Source organism: Heliangelus exortis, chromosome 1, assembly GCF_036169615.1.
Source record: "Heliangelus exortis chromosome 1, bHelExo1.hap1, whole genome shotgun sequence".
Taxonomy (NCBI): domain Eukaryota; kingdom Metazoa; phylum Chordata; class Aves; order Apodiformes; family Trochilidae; genus Heliangelus; species Heliangelus exortis.
The window spans coordinates 74,729,207-74,756,119 of NC_092422.1; the positions used below are offsets into that span (position 1 = coordinate 74,729,207).

General features: G+C 42.7%; 1 protein-coding gene across 2 annotated transcripts; it reads right to left on the reverse strand.

The window, feature by feature from the left end:
- Window positions 1-1,686: 1,686 nt before the first annotated feature.
- On the reverse strand, window positions 1,687-26,546 carry ACE2 (angiotensin converting enzyme 2). 2 transcript variants are annotated; one of them, XM_071748739.1, is made up of 18 exons: window positions 26,208-26,545; window positions 23,041-23,199; window positions 21,111-21,204; window positions 20,348-20,491; window positions 18,965-19,077; window positions 18,343-18,451; window positions 17,582-17,679; window positions 15,988-16,157; window positions 14,710-14,936; window positions 13,728-13,872; window positions 12,121-12,219; window positions 11,323-11,445; window positions 10,797-10,969; window positions 9,532-9,590; window positions 5,361-5,461; window positions 4,231-4,347; window positions 2,960-3,154; window positions 1,687-2,351 (listed from the first exon to the last, which is right to left on the reverse strand). In XM_071748739.1, exons 1-18 carry the CDS (start codon window positions 26,388-26,390, stop codon window positions 2,243-2,245), a joined length of 2,418 nt encoding a protein of 805 aa, XP_071604840.1. In that variant the 5' UTR covers window positions 26,391-26,545; the 3' UTR covers window positions 1,687-2,242. The 2 variants fall into 2 exon arrangements, with proteins under 2 accessions (XP_071604840.1, XP_071604850.1); XM_071748749.1 differs by lacking the exon at window positions 4,231-4,347 and having other exon boundaries at window positions 26,208-26,546.
- Window positions 26,547-26,913: the final 367 nt, after the last annotated feature.

The following is a 26,913-nucleotide window of genomic DNA, read 5'->3' on the forward strand; positions in this document are numbered from 1 at the left end:
TGGTGCCAGTCTGGGAGCTGGCTTAGCTGAGGACATCCTTGTCTAGGTGCATGTTTTTGAGGGAAAGCAGCATTTGGGGTCATGCAAGTGACCCTGGGGATCTACACAGGCCTGGGGGACACAGGAGGTGGTACATGATGGAGAGGCAGGGCATGTTGTGATTCTGCCCATGCATCAAGCTGGGCCAAGGAATCCTGAGTCAGGAAGAGTGCTGAAACAGATAAAATATGAACAGAGGCCTCCCTCCACCTCCTCTCCCAGCACAGAGGGTGTCAGGAATCATTGGAGCTAATGCATGTGATTGATCTTTTTCATATAAATGTTGTATTTTTATTTCTGGTCTTCCGACATCCTGCTATATATTTTAGTGGCTTTTTGTGTTGACAATTCAGAATGGTGGGGTTTTGATTCATAGCACAGCTTCTAAAATTAATTGCTTTGCAATGAAAGCTTTGCCTTAATGGAAAAGTTAATCTTAACAACAGCTCTGAGGATGGCTGGCATGGCTAATTACATTATTCAATTGTTTCCAGCTGTACCACTCCTTTTTTCTGCCTCTGCGTGATAAGTGGGAAGACCACATATAGTTGAAATATTTATCTTAGAAGTTCAACTAACGTACTGAGGTCTGGGGATGTTATGACAATGGGAAATGTGATGTAGGTGTGCAGCTTAAAGAAAAAGTATTTTCAAACTTTTACATTCTTGTCTAGTTTGCAGTTAATCAGTAATATTTGTCTACCATTTTGAACTGTTTTATTTAAGGGTCTTGTCCCTTAAATAGGAAATTAGTGTGGAGCATTAGGATAGTGTTTTGTGAGCCCACAGAGTCCAGTTGTATGTTTTCAGGATTAAGTTTTACTGCTTTCTGGAGTTTCTGAGTTTTGGAGACCCCATGAGTTCAAGTGTCTGTGCCTTTGCTGAATGTTTTTCACTAAGGCTTGTGTTTTTTTCCTGGCTCTTTGTCAGAAGATGGGACTGAGTAGATACCTCGTGCCTTTCAGTGACCCTGGTATGACCAGAACAACTGGCACCAGAACAACTGCACAGTGGCAGGTATGGCACAGGACCTACAAGACAGAGAATCATAGAAACACTAAGTGGAAGGGACCTTTGGGGGCCATCTAGCCAAATATTTCACTTAGAGTGGAACGGTCTCCAGTGTCCAATCAGCCATACATTTGTCTTACTGGTCTCTGGAAAATTCTGAAGGTGGAGATCCCACAGCCTCTCTCAGAGCATGAAATAGGCAACTTGTTCCAGTGCTGCACTACCCTCCTTGTGAACAGCTTTGCTTTTTCAAGTACAATCTAAACCTCACAAGCCTCAAGCTAATGTCCTCTATATGTAACAGTGCAATTTTTCTTTGTAGCATGCAATATTTGTAATGCAGTACTTGTAATATTGGAGGCAATGGCTGAGGTACTGGGGAAAAAAAAAAAAAAGAACTTGAGAATAAGAACTTAAGAACTTAAGAATAAGAGCTTGTTTAGTATTAAGAAAGTTTATTTTGTTTTTTGATGACAAAATGGCACAGTTTGGTTGGTTGGTTTGGTTTGGTTGGGTTTTTTTGGTTTTTTCTGTGGGAGCATGGGCACTGGTGTTATGATAGACTGTTTGTCTATGATCTCTACAGTACTTATCAAGGGACAGTTAGAAAAATAACTTATGGTGCAACTACCCAACAAAGTTCGAATTCTTGTTGTCTTTATCCAGTATGCATTTTCTTTCCATTGATATAGATTTCCAGAAGGTCTAAAAACTGCAGTATCGAGTTCCTCATCACTAAGGCTCTTTGGGTGGTCAGGGTTTTTTTTTTCTTACTGTGTATTAGGAACACTTTTGAGGTCTCTGTCTGGAAAGATCAAGTTGTTCCTCATGATTGTTAGAAGTATGGAAATTATTCTTACGTCTGTCTTACAACTGTGTGTTTCCAAGCTTTTGTATCTCATTACAGAAGAAACAAAGAGAAGCTGGATGCAGCACACTTATGAAAAGCAGCACAAAGAGTGTGCAATATTATGCACATAATTCATAGAAAAGCCACAGGACATCTATATCTTCAATTTTTTCATGCTTTCTAGCTTCCACATAAACAGTAGACTTAGTTGCTGTTGTCTATGAGCCAGTAGAATAACAGAAGATACTATGATGCATCCATAGTGTTTTGGTCCTTGCTAGGCACTAATATGAACAGTTGATGAAAAAAGAACCTAGAGATCCTTAGATGTAGATTCATCTTCTAGAATGATGTTTGTGTCTCTTCATATGGCTCAAAACCCATGTTGCTTTTTCCCTCTTCATTGTAAGGGTTCACCTCTCCACCATTTGATTCTTTACTCCTTGCTCTTCTGCAACAAAAATTAATTTTATATTAGAAGCCCCTGTTCTATTCAAGTCATTTTGAATCTCCAGAATCCCTTACTGTATATAATACTGTCTTTAACTGGAAAAATTTATATAAGAGCAATTATGTTGGTTTTAAGGGGAACTGAAGCACACCTACTGCTTTCTTAGAAACCCCCTTAATGGAGAGCATAGAAATCCAACCCAGCTGTATTTCTGTTATTAATATTTAGGGAAAATTCATTACTATACAGCCTCCAACACAGTTATTGAAAACTGCAGGTACTGATGAACATAGACAACTCTGCTGCTGGAGAAGGAAGGCCCTGTGTTCCCAGCAGGTCATTCCATCCACCCTGCAGTGTGGTTGGTAGAAGTGGCTGCCACAGTGTCCAGCTGCCTTGGTTAAACTGAGCACGATGGGGACATTGCACTGAGCTGCCAAACCTGAGCTCAACCTTTAGTTACCACTGCTGATGGGAGGGGGATAATAAGCTTTAATTCCTTAACCTCCTTCAGTTAGATTTGGCAGCCTATTTGTATGCACCCTGGCAATTCAATCATCAGGATGTCTCTCAGTGGTCATGTTAATAGCATCAAAAATATTACTCACTTTTTGCGATCTCTCTGCCCCTTGATGATGAGGATGGTAACTCCAATGACAATCAGGCTAATGACCACCCCAAACATAATTAACCAGATGGTGACTGGGGGTTCATGAGGTTTGGCCAGAGTTGGAAGTATGCCCACAAACTCCAGTGTGTTATCATCCAGTCTGAAAGCCTCATTGATTCGTCTCCGAGACATCCTGCCATCAAAAACAAGTTCAAAGAGTCTCACATATTTCTTTGAAAAAAATAAACAGTTTTCTGTTGTTTTATAAATTTCCAGTGTGCCAAGCTTCCCTTGAACTGCCCAGTTGAAAAGGTTGCACAGGAGGTACTGCTCAACCCTTATTCCTTTTGGCATGGGGTGGTGAGGGACAACCACAGTAACTTAAGCTTTAACCCATTGCAGCTTAACTGATATGTTCAGACATTCTCTGAACTCTTAAAGTCAGTCTTAACACTTACCAAAATTAGGCAAACAGCCTTCTGATCTCCCTATTTCCATTCTGCCCCTCATTCTCTTTACCCTAAGGTTATTGGCTATCCATAAGTTTCTAGGGTATTTAACAGAAAACCACAGCTTTGACATCATCTTACCTATTTCCCTCCTACAGTCTTCCACAGTTTTCGTTTTTGTGTTTTTCACTGCTCTGAAAACCCTTTCCCTGGTGTATTTACCATGCCTTTTTTCCCCCTTAAACTTCTGCTTCTGCTAGTGATTGCTAACTGGACAGTGACTTTCATAGCCATTTTCTTCTCCCTTGGTTCACTCACTGTGAGCTCTTCACTGACCTGTAAGTGGGAACTAGTTCCTGCCCTGACCTCTTCTTTCTTGTGTGATCAGACACAATTGGATGTCTTCCTAATACATCAGTATTCTGCAGCTTTTAATAATAATAATTCTTGCACTGAATTTTTGTTAATGAAAGGAAGGAAAACACACAATTACTGTGCCCCATATTTCAGAATATAAGATAGTTCCTGTTAAAGTTTGAGCAATGATATTTCCTGGAAAGGTATGATGCAATTAGATGTGTTATGGCAGTTTTACAAGCCCCTTGAAGCATTTTACATTGGCTGTTCTCCAAGACACCATCAGGTGGATGGACTGTTTTCTTCCTGTCACAACAGTTTCTCTCATCCCACTATTACCACCCTAACTGCAGAATTGAATTTCTTATCACCTCTTCTGCCTCAGCTGAGTTGAGCACTGTTTTTCCTTCCACCCTTTCACCTGGCTAGTGATTTTTTTTATCTCCAGATAGAAAAATCTCACTTGATGGCAGCTTCCACGTCAGCTCTGGGTACAGTATCACTGATGTTGCCTGGCATGCTGACAGTAAAGTAGAAGGAAATCCTTTCTGTCTGGTCCCCAACATGAATATCTGTAATCCTGAATAAGAAAGACAAGAGAAAGTTCGGTTTTCTTATGGTTCAGATAATATTAGATTTAAATTTGAGCAAGAGAACAGTCATGTGTGGTCTGCAATGCCAGGGTGTTTGTTGATGCTAAATGAATGCTTCCTCAAGACCTTGACTAGGAAGCCAAAGAAATTTTCCTTACAGAATTTTTTATTATGTGCTACTATGTAACTTTAGATGGAGACAATCTACCTTGTACCTAAGACAATCTTTGGCATAATTTTCCAAAGCACATAATGAGCTGCAGAACAGAGAGTGTTTTCACCAAGTCTTATGAATGAAGTAGTATATGAAATACCAAGTGAAAAAAAAAAAATCCTTCTTCCTTATAGTCTGCTAAGAGCAGATCCTAGATATTATGTGACCGATGTTCTCTAAAGCAGTATCGAATGGATTAAGTAGATAGCTTCTGAAAAATTGTTAAGAGACCTAAAAGGAAGGGTTGGTTTTCTACCCAAAATCACTTTCATATGATAGATTTTATGTTTCTAAGTAAATCTGAATAAGATTACTAAGTCCACACGGAATTCTAGTGCTTTACAATAAACAAGTTTATGTTTCCTTGATCCAAACTCTCCTGGATATTCACCATCATACATGTACATTGTTAGAAACTCTTATTTCTGATCTTCAGATCTTCAGATCTGATCTTCAGATCTATATATCTTCCCTGATATTACCAGGTAGGTGTCAGGTACAAATTCTCAAGGCTTTCTTCCACCACTAATAAGATGTGGGAGACAAAGCCTTCAGCATCCTCTGAAGTTTCCTAACCTTAGCACGTTACTCTTAAACTTCAGACTCCTGAGTGAAAAGACTGCATGTAACCAACCTGGAATATTGCCTTTTACAACCAGCCAATGATTGACACAGTTTGCTATCACCTCACATGTGACAGAAGGCACAATTAATTCCACCAATTTATGTTGCTAGCAAACCAGAAGCAATGTAATCATAGCTGGCACAATTAAGCAAGCCACTCACTGGAAGTTAACTTCCTGCTGCTTCCTCTCGACAAAGTATTTTCTCATGGCATAAGCAATGGATGATTTGAACAAGAAGAGCTCACTTTCATCCCATTCATACTGAAAAAAAGAGCACAAGAGAAATTCATCAAAGATGGCAATTATCCATTGAATATCAATAAGAAATTATCCTAAAAAAAAATAGCAATTTTAATGCTCAGCATCCACTTCAGGAATTATTTATTTTTGTCATGATAGCATTTCAGGAACCCACTCAGGCTTCTTAGTTTTGTTAATCTGGGTGCTCTGAAGGAAAATAACCAAGCAGCTGACCCAGCTGCCAGACACTGCATCATGTTATCCCTCTGCATTGTCTGGTGCCTTTAGATAGGGCTGCTTAAGATGCTGAAGTCCCAACCCATCTCCCTCTTTTACAGGGAGAGAAGGCAGCAGAAGCAATATAGCTTCTAATAAATATTGGGCATTCTGCTTGAAATCTAAAGTTTTCTCAACGTAGATCTTGTTTTAATCTTATTTGCAGACCTGTTCTTTTAAGGAGGAAAAGCTCTGTGGTGGGTTTGTGTGAAGGAGGCTCATTTTCTTGATAAGCTGAGAATTATGTTTGGAGTTTTCTTTGTTTCAGTAAAAAACTCTGCATCAGTATTTCTGCAGCAGGCATATATGTGTTGTTTTTCCCTGGAGAAGAGATAGGTGATATAAAAAATGCTCTGCTTGTGTGCAGAATTCTCCCAGCCTGCCTTATGTCTCTGAAGTTATTTGCAGTGGAAGTCAAAACCAGCTTCTCTGGGGCAGGAATCGAGAGCTCTACAGGGGGCAAAAACCACCACAGGAGCTGATAATGCAGCCTGGTCTGTTGTGCAACACACTGTGTACATGAAAGGAAAATTCCCAGTTGAACTCTGTGGCAATTTTTTGCCCCCTGCAAGGCCTAGCTATCAAACCTGAGGAGGAATGCCTGTAAATGCTGTCAGTGATAGTTTTACACAGCTCCTGACTTTTTCGCGCATCATTCGGGAAGGTGTGGTAGAAAGTGGCTCTGGTTTATCAGGCTTTGTAAAACCCAGCTACCTTTCTCAACCCTGTCCTCCTCTTGACACTGGTATAAAATGGAAACACATGAGAGGACAGAGCCAAAATGGGTTGCCAGCACAGGTGGCCCAAAGCCCCTGGCAGCAGAGCATCCCCCAGCCCCATCCTGGCGTGCAGAGGGCAGGGCTGTGCCGGCTCTGCTTGTCCCTCCTAGCAAGGGCTGAAGCTGTGTGTCACTTGTCACCTCATCAATGCCCCCAGCCTCCTCCTGCCTGCTGGGTGGCAGGCAAAGCCCTGTACTGAAGCACACTCATGGATGGTTGACAACTGTTGTCTCTGGCAGCTGGCAGCATTCATGGATTCTGTTGTGGAGGAATTCTCAGTTTTTAACTTAACCCCAAGATTTTTAGGCTCTGTAGTGCTGTGTTTTTTTGTTTTTCTTTTCCCAACCAGAAGCTAATTGAGCTTGATTCTTCTACTGATGCTTTCTGCGCTTAGCTTTTAATAATTTATTTGGTTCCAAGCTGTATATTTTGTCTTTTCAAGCGTAATGCATTTTAATTACCACTGTGCCTCTAAAGTGCCCTTATAAATACCATCACTGGCTATGTGGATGGGAAGTACCTGGCTGGCTTCTGACCTATCTCTGAGTAATGACTACCCACACACCTTCCCTAGGCATCTCACCATCCTACCTTGATGCTCACTGATTGTTATAGAGGCTGCTTTATTTTCAGAGCAAAACGAACTTTGCCAGGTGCCTCTGCTCGTCTATAGCAGATCCCTCCTGGATCCCACGTGTGACTTGAAAGACAGTTCAAGTCTGGCCTCTGGTGCTAAAAGGGATTTGCCATTGTAAAATATTTCAGAATACCAGCAGGCTGACAGTCCTCCATTTCCTAACAGTCTTGTGTGCCAGGCTTTTACAACATAACCACACATGTGACATTGACCAAGTGGGGAATTTTGAATTAGGGTTTGAGCACCACTCCCGTTTCCAATTGGTAGTCAAGGGATTGAGACTCCTGGAATTCTTTATTTTAAAACAGATGGACCCTGAGTGATTCAACAGGAGTCCTGTAGCAGTTTCCCTGGGGGGAGCATGGGGGTGGGTGCTTTCATCAAGCCCCAGGTGCAGCAAAACTGTGGGTGTTTCAGCCTCATCAGCTACACTGGTGATGCAGCCATGCTGCCCTTGCAGCTTTAATCTCTGGAAACAATTAGCCAAGGTAATTGTAGCAGCACAGGCTCTGGCACAGCTAGCATAAGCCCATCTGTGAGTCTGGGTGCTTAATTTGCCAGAACCTCAGGCTATTGAACCTTCCCTGCTGGTAACAGGCAGGGCATGTAGCTATATGCAGGACTGCCTGGGTGTGCTGCAGCTGCCCCCTCTCTGTGAACCCCTCTGAAGAAGGGGTCTTTCCCTTTCTGCTCTAGCCAATGCTGAAGAACAGAAATACAGAAAAAGAAAGAAAAAAGAAAAAAGGAAAAAGAAAAAAGAAAAAAAAGAGATTTGCTGGCACGTTTAGAATGCTTTTTTTTTTTTTTTTTTTTTGTCCTAATGTTGCAAAACAGCTCAAAATACATCTTAAGCTAACTGTTGCACTGAGTTCCTGGATTCTGCATCACTAGGATGTGTAAGGGAAATTTGTGGGGAAGCAGAAAGCTACAGAATGGAAAAGGTTTCTTGCAAGTCGGTGATGCGGACTGGTTCTGAGAGGCAAGTGCGTGGCTTGCTCTTTAAAGCTTAGGAACCTACAGTCCATGCAATAATTCAAATTGCATAAACTGTACGAGATTGTTTTACAGGTGCTCAATTGCACAACAAAAAACTATAATGGCAAAAGGCAAGCATAAAAATGGTACTAAGCTACACATTAACCATAATGAATAATAAATATTTTGTAATATGGTACCTTTTCATGATGTTGATACCAGTTTTGAATTGTATCTAACTCGACTCAGTGGTCTAGGGAGCAATAAAACTCCAGTGGGGTTTGCACGTGAGAAGAGTGATAGAGGCGAGAGCATCAATTCAGATGAAAAATGAGGCCTTAGTGTTTGTGTCCTTGCTAGTCCAGTTGGCTCTGACATGCAGGTCTAAATGACCTGCCTGATGACATACTCATTCTTGGAAAATTGCTAATGTTCTGCAAGGTGAAAATGGCTATTATCAGGAACGAAGTTCCTGCACTTAGGCCTGTTGTGCGGCCTCCCTGAGGTTAGCATAAAGAGGCACAGCAAGAATAAAGAGCAAATTTTCAGCTGGGTGTCTGGGTTAAACAGATGGGCTAAGCTAATGCTATGCTCTGTTTAAAATCTTAAAAGCCATTTTTGTGTTTGATGAGGTTTTTTGGTTGCTGTAATGCCTTTTATTGGACCAGCTGGTATAATTAGGTAAAGTAGACAAGCTCTTGGGAGTGAAAGCCCTTCTCCTCTGAAACAGAAGGAGCTGCACTGCCACTCCCCCCCCCCAGTCTTAATAACAAATCTGTCTCTGCATTAATGTTGGAGAACAGGGATCCAGCTGAATATATCAGGGCCTGGAAAGATTACAGCAAGCAGGAAAAAAAAAGATCTACAAAGGAATGCTGTCAGCAGTGTTTCAATGTGAAATCAAGAGAATCTGAAAATAGAAGGTGAGATTCAACCCACTCTGTTTTTTTTTAATGCAAAGTACCTACTAAATGTGAGGTTGCAATTTATGAAGGCAGCCACTACAGCCAGGATGATGGAAATTCAGGGAAACATGGGGGTAGAGGCTTTATTTTCACACACCATTGTATCTGGGAAAAATACAGACATTTTCAGATACACAGCTGCACCTGCACTAGCCCTTCAGGCCTTTTCTGTAGCAAATAAAACATGATCAGTATCTCCACAGAATAATTCAACTGATCTAGCTGAACAGTCGTTCTTAAAATGGTTGGGAGCACTCCCTGAAGGGTCCCTCCAGTAACCATAGAAAGCGTCTTGACCATAAATTCAGATCAGACATCTTTGATGTGATAGCCCTTCACCTGAGCTGATGCCACTCTTTAGACACTAAAGCCAGCAACACCCTGCCTCCCTCTCTGAGAGCCATTGGCACAACATCTCTGTTGCCCAAGCAGTGCCAGGAGTGTGGCAGCCGCACTTACCGCCTCGTCCCCCAGCGCTGATTTCAGGCTGATGCGCACTTTGATGGCATTGTCAGAATCTGGTTTAAAAAGAAAAACGGGCTGTGTCAGAGCTACAGCAACAGATAGTTTGTCCTTGGGAAATTCTGGGATGGCTAGAGTCTCCTTACAGGTTCCCCTGCTCTCCCTATATTGATCTGGGTTCCCTTCAGCCACCTCTACAGCAAGCATCCTCACCTGAGCTGTCAATCTCCTATGTCTGGCTCTGTAGCAGACAGAGAGAACACATCTGGAGATGGTCCTCTAGTCTTCTTTAGGCATCTCCCAAATGCACTGCCCCTTTCCCTCCTTAGACAATAAGAAGCTCAGATGGAGATGCTGGTGTCTGGCTAAGTGAATCCCACCATCAGAGACTGGCACAGCACTGTAGAAGTTACCACGCTTTCCAGTCCTGACAGTGATTACAGTTATATGAACTGGGTGGTTCAACATTCACTGTCACCATAACCGGCTGAAATGCAATTTTCCACTGAATTTCCTCCCCTTGAGCTCCCTTCTTTAAGTAGCACATGACAGCAAACAAAACAGTAGTAATTTTTCTGTAATGGTTTACTCCTGCACCCCCAAGTTCAGGGTCCTTTGGCTTCCAGGACCAGTGGCTCCCAGCCCTTTGGAATAATCATGCCACTCTCAGGCAAGTTCCACACAATTCCAGGCCTGTGGTATTTCTGAACAGCCATCCCCTACTCTTAGCACTTCCTCTGTGAAAAAGAAAGAATCTCCATTTCTGAAAACTGGGAGAGACTGGAACAATCCCCATGTGTGCTGACTTCTCCAGCTATGGCCATGAGGAAGCCAGTCTGCCTTCCTATGAATAAAACACATTGCTTGGTTTATATTTCCCATAAACCTGTTTTTGCAAAGGAGAAGACCCTTCACCAGTTACAAGGAGTCACAGGGACAAGACAAGAGGCAATGGGCACAAGTTGTTTCTGGAAAGATTCTGACTGAACACAAAAGGAAAAATTTTCACTCTGAGGACAGGCAGACCTTGGAACGCTTTCTGTGGGGAAGTGATGAATTCCCCCACTTTGGAAAGTTTTAAGTCTCAGTTCGACAGGGTGCTGGGACATATCATATAAACAGTAATATTAGAAGTATTGGACCAAATGATCCTTGAGGTTCCTTCCAGCCTGACATTCTATGTTTCTATATAGGAGAGGGACTTTGGCCAAGGATTTTGAGGATCAGCAAGTGTCCTTAATTCACCCACAAGCCATACATACATGGAGCCCAGTCTGTTTTCCAACCGATGAATCTACCAGAATTGTTTTTTTGCAGCCACTTATATAGAGGCTCGAAGTAGTGGAGCAAGGGCTGTGCATTCATGTATTTCTCTCCTGTTACACTTTCCAGTGCTTCTGTCCAGGGCTTGGAGCTGCCTAATTCAAGCAATTTCCTGTATATATAGAAGAAGAGGTAATATATGTTATTGCCATGTTCCATATAGGCATCTAGCAAAACAACCTATGATTGCTATCAAATTTTTCTTTTTTTACTCCTGAATTCCCCCATTCCTCCTATCAGTCATATTAATAAAAATAAGTTATTTTCTCATTAACAGCCAATTACACTTTTGATGTTTAGATCTTCAGCTGATAAAAATTTAGTGAAGTTGTCAAAATAAACTGAGTAAACATATGCTAATTTTCCAGGTTATATTCATCCTTGGTGCAACCTCATTGACTCCAGAAGTTTCAAGGATGATTTAGGCTTTATTATTTATTACATGAGAAAAATTTCCTTTGTTACCTCAAATTATGACCAGCTGCTGTGGAGTTACTAATGTCACATGTGTGAAGAGGGCCAGTATGGTTAGCTGCCTTGCAAAGTGCCTCCTGAAACTGGAACTGATAGATAGTCCGGGTGTAATACCTAAAGGAAGGGAGAGGAGAAGGAAGGCACAGCTTTTTTTAGTCACCTGGCAAGGAAACCTCAGACCCCTTGGCCTTTGGAAGTCTCTACTATGTCAGCTGGCACTCCTGCTTGGGAGGCTGCACTGCAGGGAGGGAGGCCAGCTGATATTTATAGGCTGCACTACTACAGATTTAGGAAAACACCAAGATCAAATGCAGCAGAAGAGCCCCAGGTGTGTTTTTTGGCACATAAACCAGGAGCAAGCAGGGTTTTTAAGGTCCAACTCTCTGCCCCTGCTGAGCCCTATAAAATGAGGCTAGGACACAGAGGGAAGTCCAGTTAGTTGCTTCAGGGCTGAATGTGCATGGCCCAAATTACAGAGGTTCAGGGTACACGGTACCCCTAAGAGGCAAGCACCTCACACAGATGTGCTCACACTGGTTTGATGGCAACACAAAGGTTCTTTGGTCAACAAGAAGCTTAGCAGCCTCCTAGCTGCTCAGAAATTGCTACAGAGCAGCCCCTGATGTCCACAGAAGAACTTTCACTGAAACCAGTGGCTGTTTAATCAGGACTTTAAACAAAACAAGATTGTGTCCTGAGACTTTAGCGTAGATGCTTTAGGTAGTCAGGGTTTGTTATGTAGTACCCAAAATGTAAGTAATGTATTTAACACTGAGAGAAAGGAGCTACCTTATGAATGAGTAATCACTGGACACATGGAACAGCACTGCAGGATCACAGTAGGTTTCATCATGAGGGACAGGTTCGACAACACCAACTATTTCTCTCCTGGGATTGAAGAAAACACACAAGATTTCCATTAGTGGAAAAATAATCTAACTCTGATCTTCCTCTTTATTGCCTGAGAACAATATGTATGGGCACCTCTCTCACTTCCCAACACAAGAAGTATATACAGCTCCCAGTAACCCCAAATGAGTATTGCTGCACAGCTGGAGACCACAGACAAGAAGCTGCTTTGAAACTGAGGGTGTGATTTGTGCAATAGCAGGCTATGCAGGGAGTAATTAGTAACGTGACACAACCTACAAGAGCTTCACACACACTTCATGCCCTGGCTCATCCCTGGGTGAGGGTGTACAGAGAGTGTGCGACCTCAAAGGTGTTTGGCGTTCTGTGTGACTGGGATGGAGAGAAGGTTTCTCTTTATCTTCCTCTCCTGAGAGTGTTTCCTGACTAACACTATGAAAACAAAGCTATGCCAAATTTCTGAAAATGGTAATAAGCTTATATGGAAAAATTTTCTGTAAACCTGTCATTCAAGATCTTGTTTCATCAAAGAATTTTGCAGTGCCACTAAAAGAGACGTGATAAGCTTCCCTGAACAATTTGTCAATCTCCGTTTCTCTGATATCACTTCTACTTTTGATTAAATTGGAGCTGACTGATTTTCACAGTGGTCAGAAGGCTTGCTTATATCAAGTTTTATTATAGGTTTTATTTCCTGATGCAGATTCACTGTTTGTGTTTGTGTTAGATTGCAGATTCCACATTCAGTAGGAGGCTTGTCTGGTTTCTTTTTATTTTTCTGTCCCCAAGTTAACCACCCAGGAAATGACGAACTCAAGTTTGAATCAAACCACTTTTACTTTTGAGGTCCAGAGAGCTGAAAATAGAGTAGCTGGTAGAGATAATCTGAAAAGGCACCTCTGTATGTTACTTACAAAGGGAAGTGTATTTTTATAACCAAGAAAGGTGATATATTACTTGATACGTAAGAGAGGAAATAGTCTAGAGTGTTTCATAAAATTTGCCTCCAAAACCACCCTAGAGGAAACACAAAGCAGGGAAGTGTGCACAGATGTTTGCTGTACTGAAATCTGTGTGTTTCTCATACTGGCAAGCATGATGAACTTCACTTTCCACTTGTCCTTAAGGACATGGGGAGGCAAACCCAAAAATACCCAGTGAGACTTAGGGAAGAGCTGTACTACAAAGACATCTTGGGGCACATGTTGGGCAATGGCAGGGTTGATTTTGGGATCTGGAACATCTCATGCAAAGGTGGGCTGTCTTTACCAGAGAAAAGCAGAGAAAGTCTGCCAAGAGACAGGGTAAACTCCCCAGGGCTGAACACAGTGCTTATTGGAATATGTGGACTGTGGGACCTTGTCTGCACCACACTGGTGGTTTCTACCTGGCACACTACTGGGCTATGAAGGGAGACAGATCCTGTACTATTTGAGGGGCATAGGCACCTTAGTATGTTGAGTAACTGGGAAGCCATGGGCTTGCAGGATCATTTGCAAAATACCCTCCTTGTTTCTCAAACTTACTTCATGTCCCACCACCGCTTTGTCCATTCCTGCTTTGTAATCTCTCCCTTAAACACCATCCACCTCCACTTCTCCAGCATGTAAGTAAAAGGCATTGTTCCAACAATTGTTAGTGCTTGTTTGAGCAGAAAGTTGATTTCAGTTTCTGAAGAGAGAAGTAGTTAAGGCAATGGTTATGGTAGCAATTAGTATCTGATTAGACAGCTGAAGTTTCTTCCTTTTACAGCTAACGTTCACATCTGGTTTGAATTACAGATTTTCACCAGGGAAAAAGTGGAAGGAAGAATATTACTGAAAAAAATCCGCAACAAAAGATCACTTAAATATTGTATGCAGTTCGCTCTCTCCTTCTCCCTCAACTGTTTAAACAACCTTACCCTTTGGCATTGACGTGTCATTATCCTTCACTGAAAACCTTCCCAAACTCTGGGGAATTTTGAGCTGACAACTTTGTTACATCTCCATCCTTATAAAGTGATACTCAGAGAAGCCAGACAAGTCACATCATAATGAGTACCTACCTACGCTGTTCACCCCATGTTCACTTAAATGTGAGATGCACATCTCAAGGCTTCAGATTCATTTGAACCACTAAATAGATACCTTGGTTAAGATATGTATAGATTCATGCAAGAGAAATTGAAAAGACTTTTTGAAAAAATTTTGAAAAAAAAAATAGAGACTCATCCAAATTAACTCTTAATAAAGGTTATTAAGATCCTAAGATACTAAAATTCTAGAAGGAGTTGTTCAGTGTTGTAGGTAATGAAGTTCTAGCTATTTGTTTCTAAATTATATAGTTGCATCCTTGCTTCATGATGCGATTTAGAAAAAAAAAAAAAAAGTAGTTCTGATAAATTGGTGGGGTAGGATTTCCAGAAGCCTCCCTGTTGCTCACTCAGCGTGCGGACACAATCCTTTCTGCAAAATAAGGCCTGCAATTGTTTTCACTTAAATATATAACACTTAGGCACTTATTTACCTTCATCCTCTTGGAAAGTTGGCTCTAGGAGGTCAAGAGATTTGAGGTGCTGAGGAGTGGCTGCAGAGAGTGACATAATTTCACCAACTGCTTCATGGAAGCCCTCGTTGGCGCCGCTTCTCAGCAGGTAGGGCTGCTCAGAGTATGCCATGTCGTACTCAATGTGGCCCATCTCATGGTGAGCAGTCAGGAGGCTGTCCATGGTCACTTTGGTACACATCTTGATCCTGTGTGCCAGAGCAAAGTCTTTGTGATTAGAAAGATGGTGGCCTGTCCAACCCTTCTGCTGCCCAAACTCTGGGGCAGAGCATCTTTCAGAACTGGCAAATGCCCCTCAGCAAACCCAGGCAGCCACATCCTAGCATGGGCACATGCCACATTTGTAGCAGTTCCTCCTGCCAGAGAAGGCTTGGAGAGGGACTTGATAAAAGACATTCAGCCACCTTAAAATTGCTATGGGAGTCCAGGAAAATTGGTGTTTTGTGATAAGCAGCTGCCCACTGAAACTTGGAGATAGACCAACTCATTGTGTGTGTTGGAGTGAGTACTCATCATCAAACTTAAGCAGACAGTGTAAAAAACTCTGTGTCGGTGATTCCAGCTACTTCATCCTTTGATAAAGGAATTTCTCCCAAATAGGGTTTCCTTTCACCTTCCTCAGCATGATGAGCTGTGAGGTCTGAGGCTGGCAGCTTTCACTAAGGCTCTTCTGGGGGACAAACCTCTTTCCTTGGGAAACTGAAGAGGAGACAAAATTTGCCCCAGAAAACTTCTTTGGCACTTGTGGGAAACTGCTATCTCTCTCCTATCTCAAATACAGAAGGCAGTGATGAGTTTTTGTTAGCTCTATAATTTCTGATCTATCTACTAAAGATAGATAAAGTGGCCTCTCAGGTTTTCACTTACTACCTACGCACCTGTACTACTGCTGCAGAACATGCAGGTGTTCACAAATCCCACTGGTATCCACAAGCACCTGCATTTGTGCTTATCCCTTAAGCCCCACAACGTAGTCATTAGTTCTCTAAACCATATAAATATTCACTTCTCCATTTAAATTTAAGATGAGTCCTTATGTTTTCACAGAAAAGGTTACACAGAAACGTTCATACTCCCTCAGGATCCCAGCTCTCTTGTCTTCCTTTCCCCTTTTACTAGCCAGGAAAAAATTAAAATGAATAAGGAAAAACTATAATTTAAACCAGCCTGGTATATCTTTAGTGAAAACACTAAGGTTCTAGGAAATGGTATAAAACAGGGTCACAGTAATTTCAGTACCTGTAGTCACCTTTCCCTAGATCCCATGCTGTAGGATGGCAAACAGCCTTCCTGTTGTCAGTCGGCTCTGTGAGCATGGAGTTATTCCAGAAACCATCTGTCATTTTTTCAAGGCCAATGGAGGTGAAGAACGCCTCAGCAGCTTTAAATATTTTTACAGCATCCCATTTCTGAAAGAAACAAGACCACCATTAACCACTGGCTCTCCACAGAGCCTGTTCCCAGTGGTTGGCTTAACACTGGGATGCTGAATTCATTTATCTCCCATGGACTTCAGGTCAGCACCAGACTTACTGAGAGTAAGATGGTAGTGTCTGCCTTCAGCACTCCTGTAAATTCTGCTGGGTACTGGAATTAACTGGTACTGCCCCCCACCCCCACCCCCCCAAAAAAAAGATCAGCAGATAGCACTTGACCCAGACCATAGAAGTTCTCAATGAAAAATAAGGTGCAGAGGATAAATAAGGTATTCTTGTCAATAGCACATCAGATCTGGGATCTGACCCTTCAGCCATTTCAGTTGAGGACAACTTATTTGAGGAAGTGGAGCTGCACATCTGGTCTATGACCAAGAGAGGCCATCTCAGCCAGAACCATAAAATCTGGAAGATGCCTCTAGAGGAGTTTCTTATCAGACTGTAACTGCATGTTAAACAGAATATTTTCAAATGTCATTCAGAACATTTATTATTCTACACTGCAGGAGTTCTGCATTTGCTGGTCTGAGTTTTCAGAGAGATTTATGTGGTAGAGAACTCAGCTGGATGGGAATCCTGAATTGAACACATCCACCAAAAAGGATGGGTCCAGCTGCTCCCCAGCTCTCCCCAGGGATCTGCAAGCAATGTTTTCCTCCTCACAGTGGTGCTTCAGTATACACAAATTTAAGTCTACAAGGGGATCAGTATGATAAAATAGGGGTGAGATCAATGCAGGCTTGTGCAAACTGCTTATGAATCAAATTTAGCCATTCCTTCTCTTGGAGTGCTTCCTATAAGAGGAAGGTAGATTTCAGGTGCATAATCACATTTCAAAAACCACATTCCACAGATGACCTTTATATCTTATAAAAGGACTGAAGTTTAGACAAGACTACCAAGAGTTATCTTCACCCATGTGAAGATGCTGTGATGGCTTTTAGCACTATAGATCTCAATAACAAACCTAATGGTGCCATGCAGTTATCAAAAGATAACAGGCAGTGCTGCAGTTTCCTGGCTGGATCAAAATAAGCAAGATTGTAAAAAAAAAAAAATCCCCAAAACCCTGTGATACACAAACTGTTTGTTTATGGTAATGGCTGGCAAAGGTCATATTTTATACCAACCAACTCCCTGAGTCCTGAAATATTTATGTGTACAAAATATATCTCTTAATGGATAAGTGTCTCTGAGGAAAATAGACTTGGAACCAAGATTAAGCCAATCAAAGAGGGTGGAGAAGAGAGAACAGCTAAGGGAAGGCAATGCTTTCCTGGCAGTGTGACTGCCTTAGGGCAGCTACAGTTTTCTAAAGAGCAGCCTACGTGCAGTGTGTAATTTTTATACCTCCTTGATTTGTTACATTATGTATGTTGCATATAGGAATCTCATACCTTCTGAACCATTGCAGAAGTTACATCAATGTTTGGTTTGGCTGGATAGGGAACAGTCAAGGGATACAGATTTGTCCAAAATCTACCCCACATGTCACCTTAAAAAAAGAGAGAAACATAGAAATACTTTAAATGATCGATTATGTATTGATCAAATTGTCCAGACTATTTTATAAATTCTGCTGTGTCATAAATAGGGATCTCTGTGTGCCCAAACAGATCTGATTCAGATGTGAAGGGGAGAAATTCTGGGAAGTACTGAATGGGACAAACTTGGATCAAAGATCCTTTTATTTCCTGAAGACCTTATATGCCTGCATAATATTTTTCAGGACTGATCACCTTCCTAAAGGTCTATTCAAAATTGTTAGTTCACATGATTGCTGCTGCCATTACAATTTCAGCAGCTTGACATTGCATGCTTTGAAAGCAAAGTCATGAAACACAGGAGCTTAGGACGAGATTTTGAAGGGAGAAAATAAGTCCCTCTGAGACTTCATTTCTAAGGAAGATTTGTGCTGCAGTGTGGAGGCAATGTCCCAGCCCAATGTTGGAGTCTGCCCCACCTGCTTCTGCCTCTAAGCACCTGTGTCATCTCTGCTAGGGACATCTCCATTTGTCCTCTCCCCTTCTCTTATCTGTAACCCGCTCATTAATATCCTAATTTTAAAAAAAGGCAGATTACTCTGTTCCCATGTGCCTTATAGGTGACCATCCTGTGTACAAAGTCAGGCTTACATGACATGGCTGTGTTGACATACCCAGCAAGTGAGCAGGGAGGCATCCTGTGGAGCTGATGAGCTCGGGGCCATAGACCTGTTCCAGCTGGTGCCTCACATATGCATGAAGCTGCTGGTATAGAGGCTTTATCTGGAAGCAGAGGAGGAGAGGGAAACAAATTATTTTCTCTTCCTTCCTAAATAGGGACCCTCGAATGTGCCTCTGATTAAATTTCTCATCAGGTAAGTGAACCCCAAACCTGCAGCTGAGTTTTGTCCTCTATCTCTGGGCTCAAGCCCTGAGTACAGATCCTAGCCCTGGAAGCCCTGCTCAGGTATACAGGAGGGAGGACTGCTAACTTTAGATGCCATCTACACCACAGGAAACACACCTCACCCACAGTCTCTGTCTGAAAGAGAGATGGATCTGCAGGGCTCCCCCTTTCCCAGCCTTTAGCACAGTGCAGCCAAAGGGGACAAAGCTGGTCCTTGGAGGGCTACAGAGGTAAAAATGTACAGTGTGCCCCACCAGTGTCTGTTAAACCCTTGTAGACCAAGATTAGCCAGTTTAGAGCAGGTCTTGTCTTCCTTCCCATTGACCCATGAGCCCACCATTGCAAAACACAACCCTGTAGCCCAGGTGAGATCTTTGTCCTTCCTCTACCTGCTCAAATGTCTTCTCCACATCTTCAACCAGCTGGTCACGGCTGTATTCATACTCCTTTGGATACTCTGCTTCATAATTTGCTCTCCAGTAATCTCCGTAGTCTGAATAATCTTTAAAAGCAGACACACATCACATCAGGACACACCGCATGGCACTGCTGAGGTCTGCAGGAGAAGCGCATCTTCCTGTTGACCCATAGCCTCCCCCCAAAGCAGGGAGGTGAAGTGTGAGGTGCTCTGGGTCTAGGGGGCAGGAGAGAGCTCCCCATAAACTCTGTGACACTGAAGTGCAGGTAACGAAGGTTTCCAAGAAATCCGGAAATTGCAGCCATGGTTATCTGCTAATTACTCATTACGGGTGGAGATGGAGGTCAAAGGAAAATGTCACACCTGACTGGAGCTCCTTCGGCTGTAAGGGAGGGTAGCCTGGGCTCAGGGTGGATGCTAAGGGTTTCTAACAGTAGACATGTGCTGGTGGACATCAAATACGGGCCCCCTCCTCAGCTCCCAGTTCCACCAAGTCTTCCGATCCACTGAGCTCCATCAAGCCTGGAGCAGAATTTACTTATAGCTGAGGTCTCCTCTTCAGTGGTATGGAGGAAGGTCATGATGGCTATTTTTTTAATGTTTGGTTTTTTCTCTCTAACTATCTGGATGATGATTTGTTATTCCTTGTGTATAGCTCCAGTTTGACAATTTTCACTTAACAATTCCTATAGGAAAATCAGTGACAGCAGATGCAATTTGGCCAAGAGCAGCTACTTCAGAAGCTGTTTCAGAAGACCTCCAAAGAAACTCAGCAGCCACTTGCTATTTTCCCTTGAAAAGACAGTTCCCTATGATTTGTGTAGAGATCTCTGGCTGGCAGCACACTTCCAACTTAGGTACCTGGCTGCATCTGCTGGCCCAGGCCTACCAAATCTAATCATTCCAGTTAAGGTATAAAGCTTATAAATCTAGTACTGCTTGTGGCTGGTCCAAGACGGTCAATGCCAACAAAAAAGAGGAGGCATCTCCAAGAGTCAGCAGCACTCAGAAGTTGTTTAAATTGATCATGCTTGCCTGTAAGTCACAAGCAGTGCACTTCTGGGTAGGGCAGTATGTAGTGAAGGGCACTGATACACTACAGCACTTGGGAAAGGTACCAACAAAGACATCCTGCTTCTGTTCCAGTCTGGTGACATACCTCTGATCTGGGCAATGGCACCCGTCTGCCTTTTTTGTGATGTGCAAACCAAGAGCAAATTATGTGCAAAGTGCTGCTCATCAGTGTGTCAAAAAGTAAGGGTTTTGAATTCCTGTGCAAGTTGTGCAAGACTGCAGTATGTTGGTTGAGTTTTGGAAGCCAGAAACAGAAAAAAAAAAAATAATTGTGACTTACAATTAAGCTTTGCAACCTCATTTTTAAGTTCAACATACTCTTCATATAATGGCCTCATTCTCCTGCCAACTTCAGCTCTCCAGCCTTCCCAGGCCCACAGTCTCTCATGATAATCAGTGCTGTCAGCCATAATAGTGTCCAGACCTGTCAGGACAAGAAAATGAGTATTGGACCTTAAAAAAGCAGTATCTCTATTTTTCTTTCACAGCTAGTAAAAGAGCCAAAGTGAAAGAATCTTCATGAACTAAGAAGAAAATACCTTCTGGTTGAAAGACTGAAAGATCCCATTATTTTATTTCATCTTTTTCTGATGTAAAGGTTTAACCTTCTTCTCTTTAAGAGACATGGAACAGATGCTGTGTTTCATAAATGTTTCCTCTGCATTAGCTTCCCTTGAGTCTCTGGCATTCCAGGGACTGTCCTCAACTCAACATTGAGTCCAACAAGACTTTGATGACAGGGCTAAAAATTAGACTTTCTGTGACAGAGGCAAACCCCAGGTGACAGACAGGCTGTCACACAAGCTGAGGAGAAACCCTCTCCAAATTTTTTATGGTTCAAGCAGGAAGACAGTACATCTCCTGGGCAGCAAGCCTGCCAGAGGTACCTGAATTGCAAGGTGCAATTAAATTATGAGCAAGCTTTAGATAGCAGGATGTGTCTATTGATATTACATCTCTTGCAGTCAGGAGTCACCTTTGAGGTTTTCCTTTTTGTGCCCTCAGTGTAAAGGACACAGTAGGGGCAGTGGGCACTACTGTACCTGGCTCCAGCACCAAACACTCAAATGGACTGGTGATTTTACAGACGGTCCCAGTGCTGTAGATGGTACTCATTGTGCTTAGTACAGTGTTCAGCTGAAAGTTAAATGTGAGATAGCCTGTTAGAAACCCACTTTGTGCAAAGTAACAGCCAATTATGTTAATTCCTTCAGAGCTCGATTCAACACTTCAGCCATCAGCTTAACATTTAAGCAGATGTTTAAGTTCAGTTGAGATTAATGAAAGAATTAGTCTACATGCATTACTGAAGAAGAACCTAGCTGGAAAAAACACATAACCTCCCAAATATACAGTGTAATCTACAGGTCCCTAATATCCAGTCAGACAGAGCTCAGGATTTAGCAAGTATTGACTGTCACGAGAGAATTATCAATATATAGCGGCAATAAAACAATAAAGTTTAGCAATGTGCTTCCATAAACATGGACCCACTTAAACTTTCCAGGTAGGTTGTGGGTTTGACTGGCAGAAGATGGTGCCAGGCTGTTGCTTGCAGTCTTAACACCACATCACATTGATTGCATAGATCTGCTCATACTCCATTACAGAGAAGCTACTGCTCATGTTCTGATTCAGCTGAAGGGCAAATGTAGCTGAAATAATTCAGCTCCACCTCAGAAGCTATGCTACATAGCTTTTTTTTTTGTTCTGTACGAAAACCTGTTTTCACCACATTTAGCTTTTCCTTCGGGGCTGTTATTTCTCATTTAAAGCTTTAAATCAGAACTATGTAGAGCTGTCAGTGGGAGGTATAGCTAATGACTACCTTTAACTTTATCTCTGTCTGCAGTAAAATAAGTGAGCAACCAGGGGAATTTTTTTTATCAGCGAAGAATATTTAAATATTCCCATGGAATCCCATCAGACTGTACAAAAAGTCACTTTTCAACAAAGAATCAACAATTTCAGCACAGAGGGCCATTTATCTAGGAAAAGAAATGCCAAAACATGAAGGATACTAAAGAAAATACCTCTTCAACAGGGACAGCATTACAATCAGTGCACTGCTGTACTCCAAAAGACGTATAAGTTTGCATGAACTGTCAGCATTCCCATCAAGGTAATCTGTCTTTCCAGAAACATATCTCTTTTGGATCAGACAGGAAGTTCAGACAGTTTGCTGCTTTTCTTGCGTGATCTTAGCAGAAAAATCTCAGGATCCTTCTGTAGTCAGGACTGCAGGATCCCCTAACTCAGTGCTATGTTTCAATTTGATATCCAGCAAAACAATCCTAATTTAATATTCAAGTGTTTGTTTACAAATCATTCTTGAGTCTGCATAGCTGCTCACTCCCATTCCACACACAGACATTATCCACATATACACCTTTTACATGAACTTTTCAGTGGAAATGTCAAATCTCAGCAAGAATCTTATTAAATCTTGCTGGCCTTCAGCAGCTTTCTGTGGAAGGAGGCCACCAACCCTCCCCAGTTTCAGGCATCTCAGGGTGCCCACTGCATAGAAACATCCCCACTTCTTCACAGTTTGATAGTGCAATGTGTGCAGGGAAAGACCCACTTCACCTCTGTCTTTTTGACTCATTGAATGTATTTCACCCACCTCTTGCTGCTCATTGCCCTAGGTCTGGCCTTAACCAAGCACTTACCACAGGTCCTCTTTCCCTCCTATGACTAATCTGGTCATTTGTGCAAGGACCCTAAGGCATGTTTGAAAGTGATTGCATGGATTACATGGCAAAACTACTGGCTTGAAAGAGAACAACCTTCCTCAGCCTGTACTGCTGTGAGCACTTCATGCAGGTACACTCTCCATATTGATGCTGTGAGACAGCACCATCCCAACACAAGCAGGGTGGCCACAGAACCATCACCACCCTCGCTCTGGAGGGGATTGATGAGGGTCAGCTAAACTCACCCAACAGAAATGAGCTACATTCAGCTGCTTACCCTGTCGTATTTTTCTGGTGACAGCACAGACGATCCTCTGTCCTGGAGAGCCTGGATCTGGAGCTTGATGAGAGCATCAGTGATGCTATCTAATGGGAAGCTGCTGGCGTTCCTGGAGGCCTCATCGTAAAACGCAGACCACTTGGCATCCGCCTCGCTCTGAAAGGAGCCCAAACAAACTGAATTACACTGCTAAAAGAGCCTGATGTACTCAGTGGGTAAAAATATTACCTCTGGGAAGAACTTCACTAGTGGAGACCACTAGTTTGAGGGATGAGGGATTGAGGGATGAGAACTTGCACTGTGTAGTAGAACTGTTTGAGGGTTTTTTTTTTGTTTTGTTTTGTTTTGTTTACACATCCAGATAGCTAATTTTCTTCAGAAATAGCAGAAAGCAGGACTGTCTCCTCACACCATGCTTGCTATGATTGATCCAGCATAACCTAGCTATGTTTCCTGCTGCTCTTAACCACCACACATTCTTCTCATAGTGCTTTCCTTGATCCACCTGTGTCTAACAAACCAGACATAAGCACAGAAGCCCTTTGACCCCAGGTGTCATTCCCCATTTCTGCTTCAGTAGCAGTGGGGGACAGCAGCCAAGATACTGATACTGAATCTATTCCTTATGCAAATATCATCTTTTCCTGAAGATTTGGCAAATAAAAGATTATACTTCCACTTAGAAGGCTCTCAACAGGTGCTCAGATTGGGCATACAAAACCTCAACATTTTGTATGAGATTGCTTTTAGCACTGCTGCAGTTATATCCCATGACACATGAAACTCCCAAATTTCAGGGCACAAAGTGGCACCCAAAGACCATTGCTTGGACTGGAGACTATCTTATTCTTATTCACTTTTTTTAAAGTGCTTGTACATAGTTTAGCACATCAGCAACCATTCCAAATGGCAACAAGAAAGTGCTAATTAACCTGGGTCCTTGGGACAGTTTAATTGTAGGATCATAGAATCATTTGGGTGTGAAAAGACCTTTAATCAAGCCTAACTGCTAGCCTAGCACTGCCAAGTCCTCCACTAACCCTTGCCCTAAGCAGAGCTTCCCAGGTTGTGGTGAGGGCACTGGGAAACACAAATGCCATATTGTGCCTGAAGAGCTCTTCCAGGCACGTTTCACCCCCGTGTAAACACGTGGCAAGGATAATGCTTTCCCCAGGGCTGTGCCAGGCTTGTCACACCTATGTGTGAGGGAAGCACCATTCCTGCTTTGGGTGGTGCCAGACCTAAGCTCTTGGCAGTTGCATCCCTGCACCTCCCCTGCCCACACAGCCCTCCTGGGAAGGCAGAGGGAAGAGGGCAGTGGGAAGGCAGCCATCCCTGGGAGGCTTTCCAAACTCTCCGCTCTTCACAGGAGCAAATAGCAAACAGCTCTGCCTCTACTCAGCAGCTTGCAAAAGCTCACTGGGAAAGAGCTTGGGAAGCACCCAGAGGAAGAGCATCACTGTAAATCTGTTTCTCAACTCCTTGTCCCCATCAGGGATGGAGAATTGCCTTAGGAGTTGTGAGGCAGAAGAGGGGGCTCTGTGGCTACAAAAGCCAGGGGAAAGGAGTTGGCTTGCTGTTTGATTTTTTTCCCAATTAAATGAACTGGTTGATAAGTCAGATTAATAGTTATGGGGTTTGTGGCCCAATTTAAAGGAAAATGAATGGGAAGGAGCCAGAAGGGACAGTATTCATTAACTTTGCTCCTCCAGCGGAAAGGGAGGAGGGGAAGCAGCAGGTTTATTGGCAGCACTAGTGAAGAGATCAAGCAAGAGAAAAAAACATCCTCTCCAAGCACGGGACTAATTGGTTCTTATTGCTAGCAACTCCTCAGGTATTTTATTATCATCTCATTAATGCTGAAAGTTCTATACAGGGCTTCCATTTTACGTGTTTGGAAATGTTACAGTTTAAGTACCAGGTGTCTCAGAAAACATTCCAGATTGACAACGATTTGTCATTAGGATTTCTTCCAGCAAGCAGTCTCCTTGCTTTAATTATATATATGATGATTAAATCATGTTTTAATTAAGCTATAAGGCCACAAACTGGAAGATTTAAACTATCATGCAGAAGTAGATTTAGGATGTTCGGTTTCGTTTTACAGATTGTTTCTCTAGAACTTGAGCTAACTTTAAGATACAAAATTCAAGGTGGTTTTCTTCATTTTGAAAGGCTCAAAGCTTAAGGGATGCTAGGCTGAGGCCCAGCAGTATTGGTAACAAGCCAGTTCACAGCTGACTGTTCTTGATAATTGTGGTACTTGCCTAGAGACCCTGCTGGCTGGAAGAACCTGAGCTTGGTGTTGAGATGCAGGGAGAGCAGTATAGGAAGAACAGCATAAGTACAAATGCTGTGGTCTTTCCTGCAGATGGAAACTGATTTCAAACCAACATACTTCTGGCATCTGGAAATCCATCATCTCACTTCATTTTTTTCCCAGTTTAATACCTCCAGGCAGTCTACCAACAGCCCTGACTATGAGGAGGGATGGTGGGCAGAGGGGAAGGTCTCCTTCTGAGTGAAGACTGTGAACCACTATATAAAACCATCAGCAAACATTTAAAAGAATGCACATGTTCAGAAAATGTTTGCATATCCAGTGAAAAGTAAAACAATTTCAGCAACAAAGAGAGAATTTTGTGTCAGTAAAAAGCCCACCGTTAGTCCAGCCTTACAAGAAATGGGAGGCTTGAGGTCATGTGGACATGACATTCAAATCCCATTGCCTCATGCCACAGGACAGAACCCAGCCCAGGCCCTGGGAGAAGACCAACTCCTCCTGGCTGTGCTTTCTCCAGAAGGAAAAGAGACCCCACAAAGAAACACTACACTGGGAAGTGCAGGTGGTTGTCAGCCCCAGGTGGAGAAAGATGTTTCTCTCCATCCAGCTCATGTTTTGGGACCAAACATGCAGCACTCCCTCACCTTTTCCTTCCACTCACCTCCATGATGCAAGGTGATGGCTGGGGACAGGTCCAGCCTCCAGCTATCCCTATGCAGTGCAGGGCATTCAAGGCACCAACCCTGGGGTGTAGGGGCTGGCAGTGACCCAGGCACCTCCAGTGGGCCATTGCTGTGTTAAGGAAAGCTCAGTGGAACCACAATAAAGTAGCTGTCAGACTCCACGATGAACAATAAAACCCACAGGATGGAGCACTTACCATTTTCTTGGCATTCTCCTCAGTGATATTGGTGTTGTAGTTCCATGAGGCGAGGGAGGTCTCATAGCTGATATCTTCTGCCCTCCTGTTAAACTCTTCTAGAAACATGTGGGCTTGTTGCGTGACATCTTGGGTGGTCACAACAGCACTCAGACCACAAAGAAGCCAGAGGTGGACCAACATGTCCAAGCTGAGAACTTTCCAACAAAACAAGTCCCCTCAGGTAAGGTTCTCTGACAAGCTCTGCCTCATCAACCTTCAAGCATGGCTAATGTGGAGAGAAAAGGCTGGTTCCAATTCGTAAGGCCTTTTATAGGTTTTATCCATTATAGGAGAGAAAGGAAAAAGTTTTTTATAAAAAGCCAAATAAACAAAAGTCAATTATTAACTTTGGAAAAACATAATTACTCCTGCCATTTTATGGCCTTCTTATAAAAGGCTTTTACTTTTAGTTAATGTTTCCCAAACATGCTGTCAATGATACAGCTGGTTACTTTGTCTATAGCCTGCCTTTGTCTTTGTTAGCTCAGAATCTGTGAATCCTTTAACAAGCTGGTGATAATCTGTAAAAATATTTAGAAACTTCACTGAAACACCCAGCCATGGACCTTAACTCTCAGGCAGGAAGAAACCCTATTTAGGCTGGCATAGGGTAACTGGTTAGGTGTATAGGCCTGTGTTTTAAAAGGCTTTGAAAAGCCCCAGT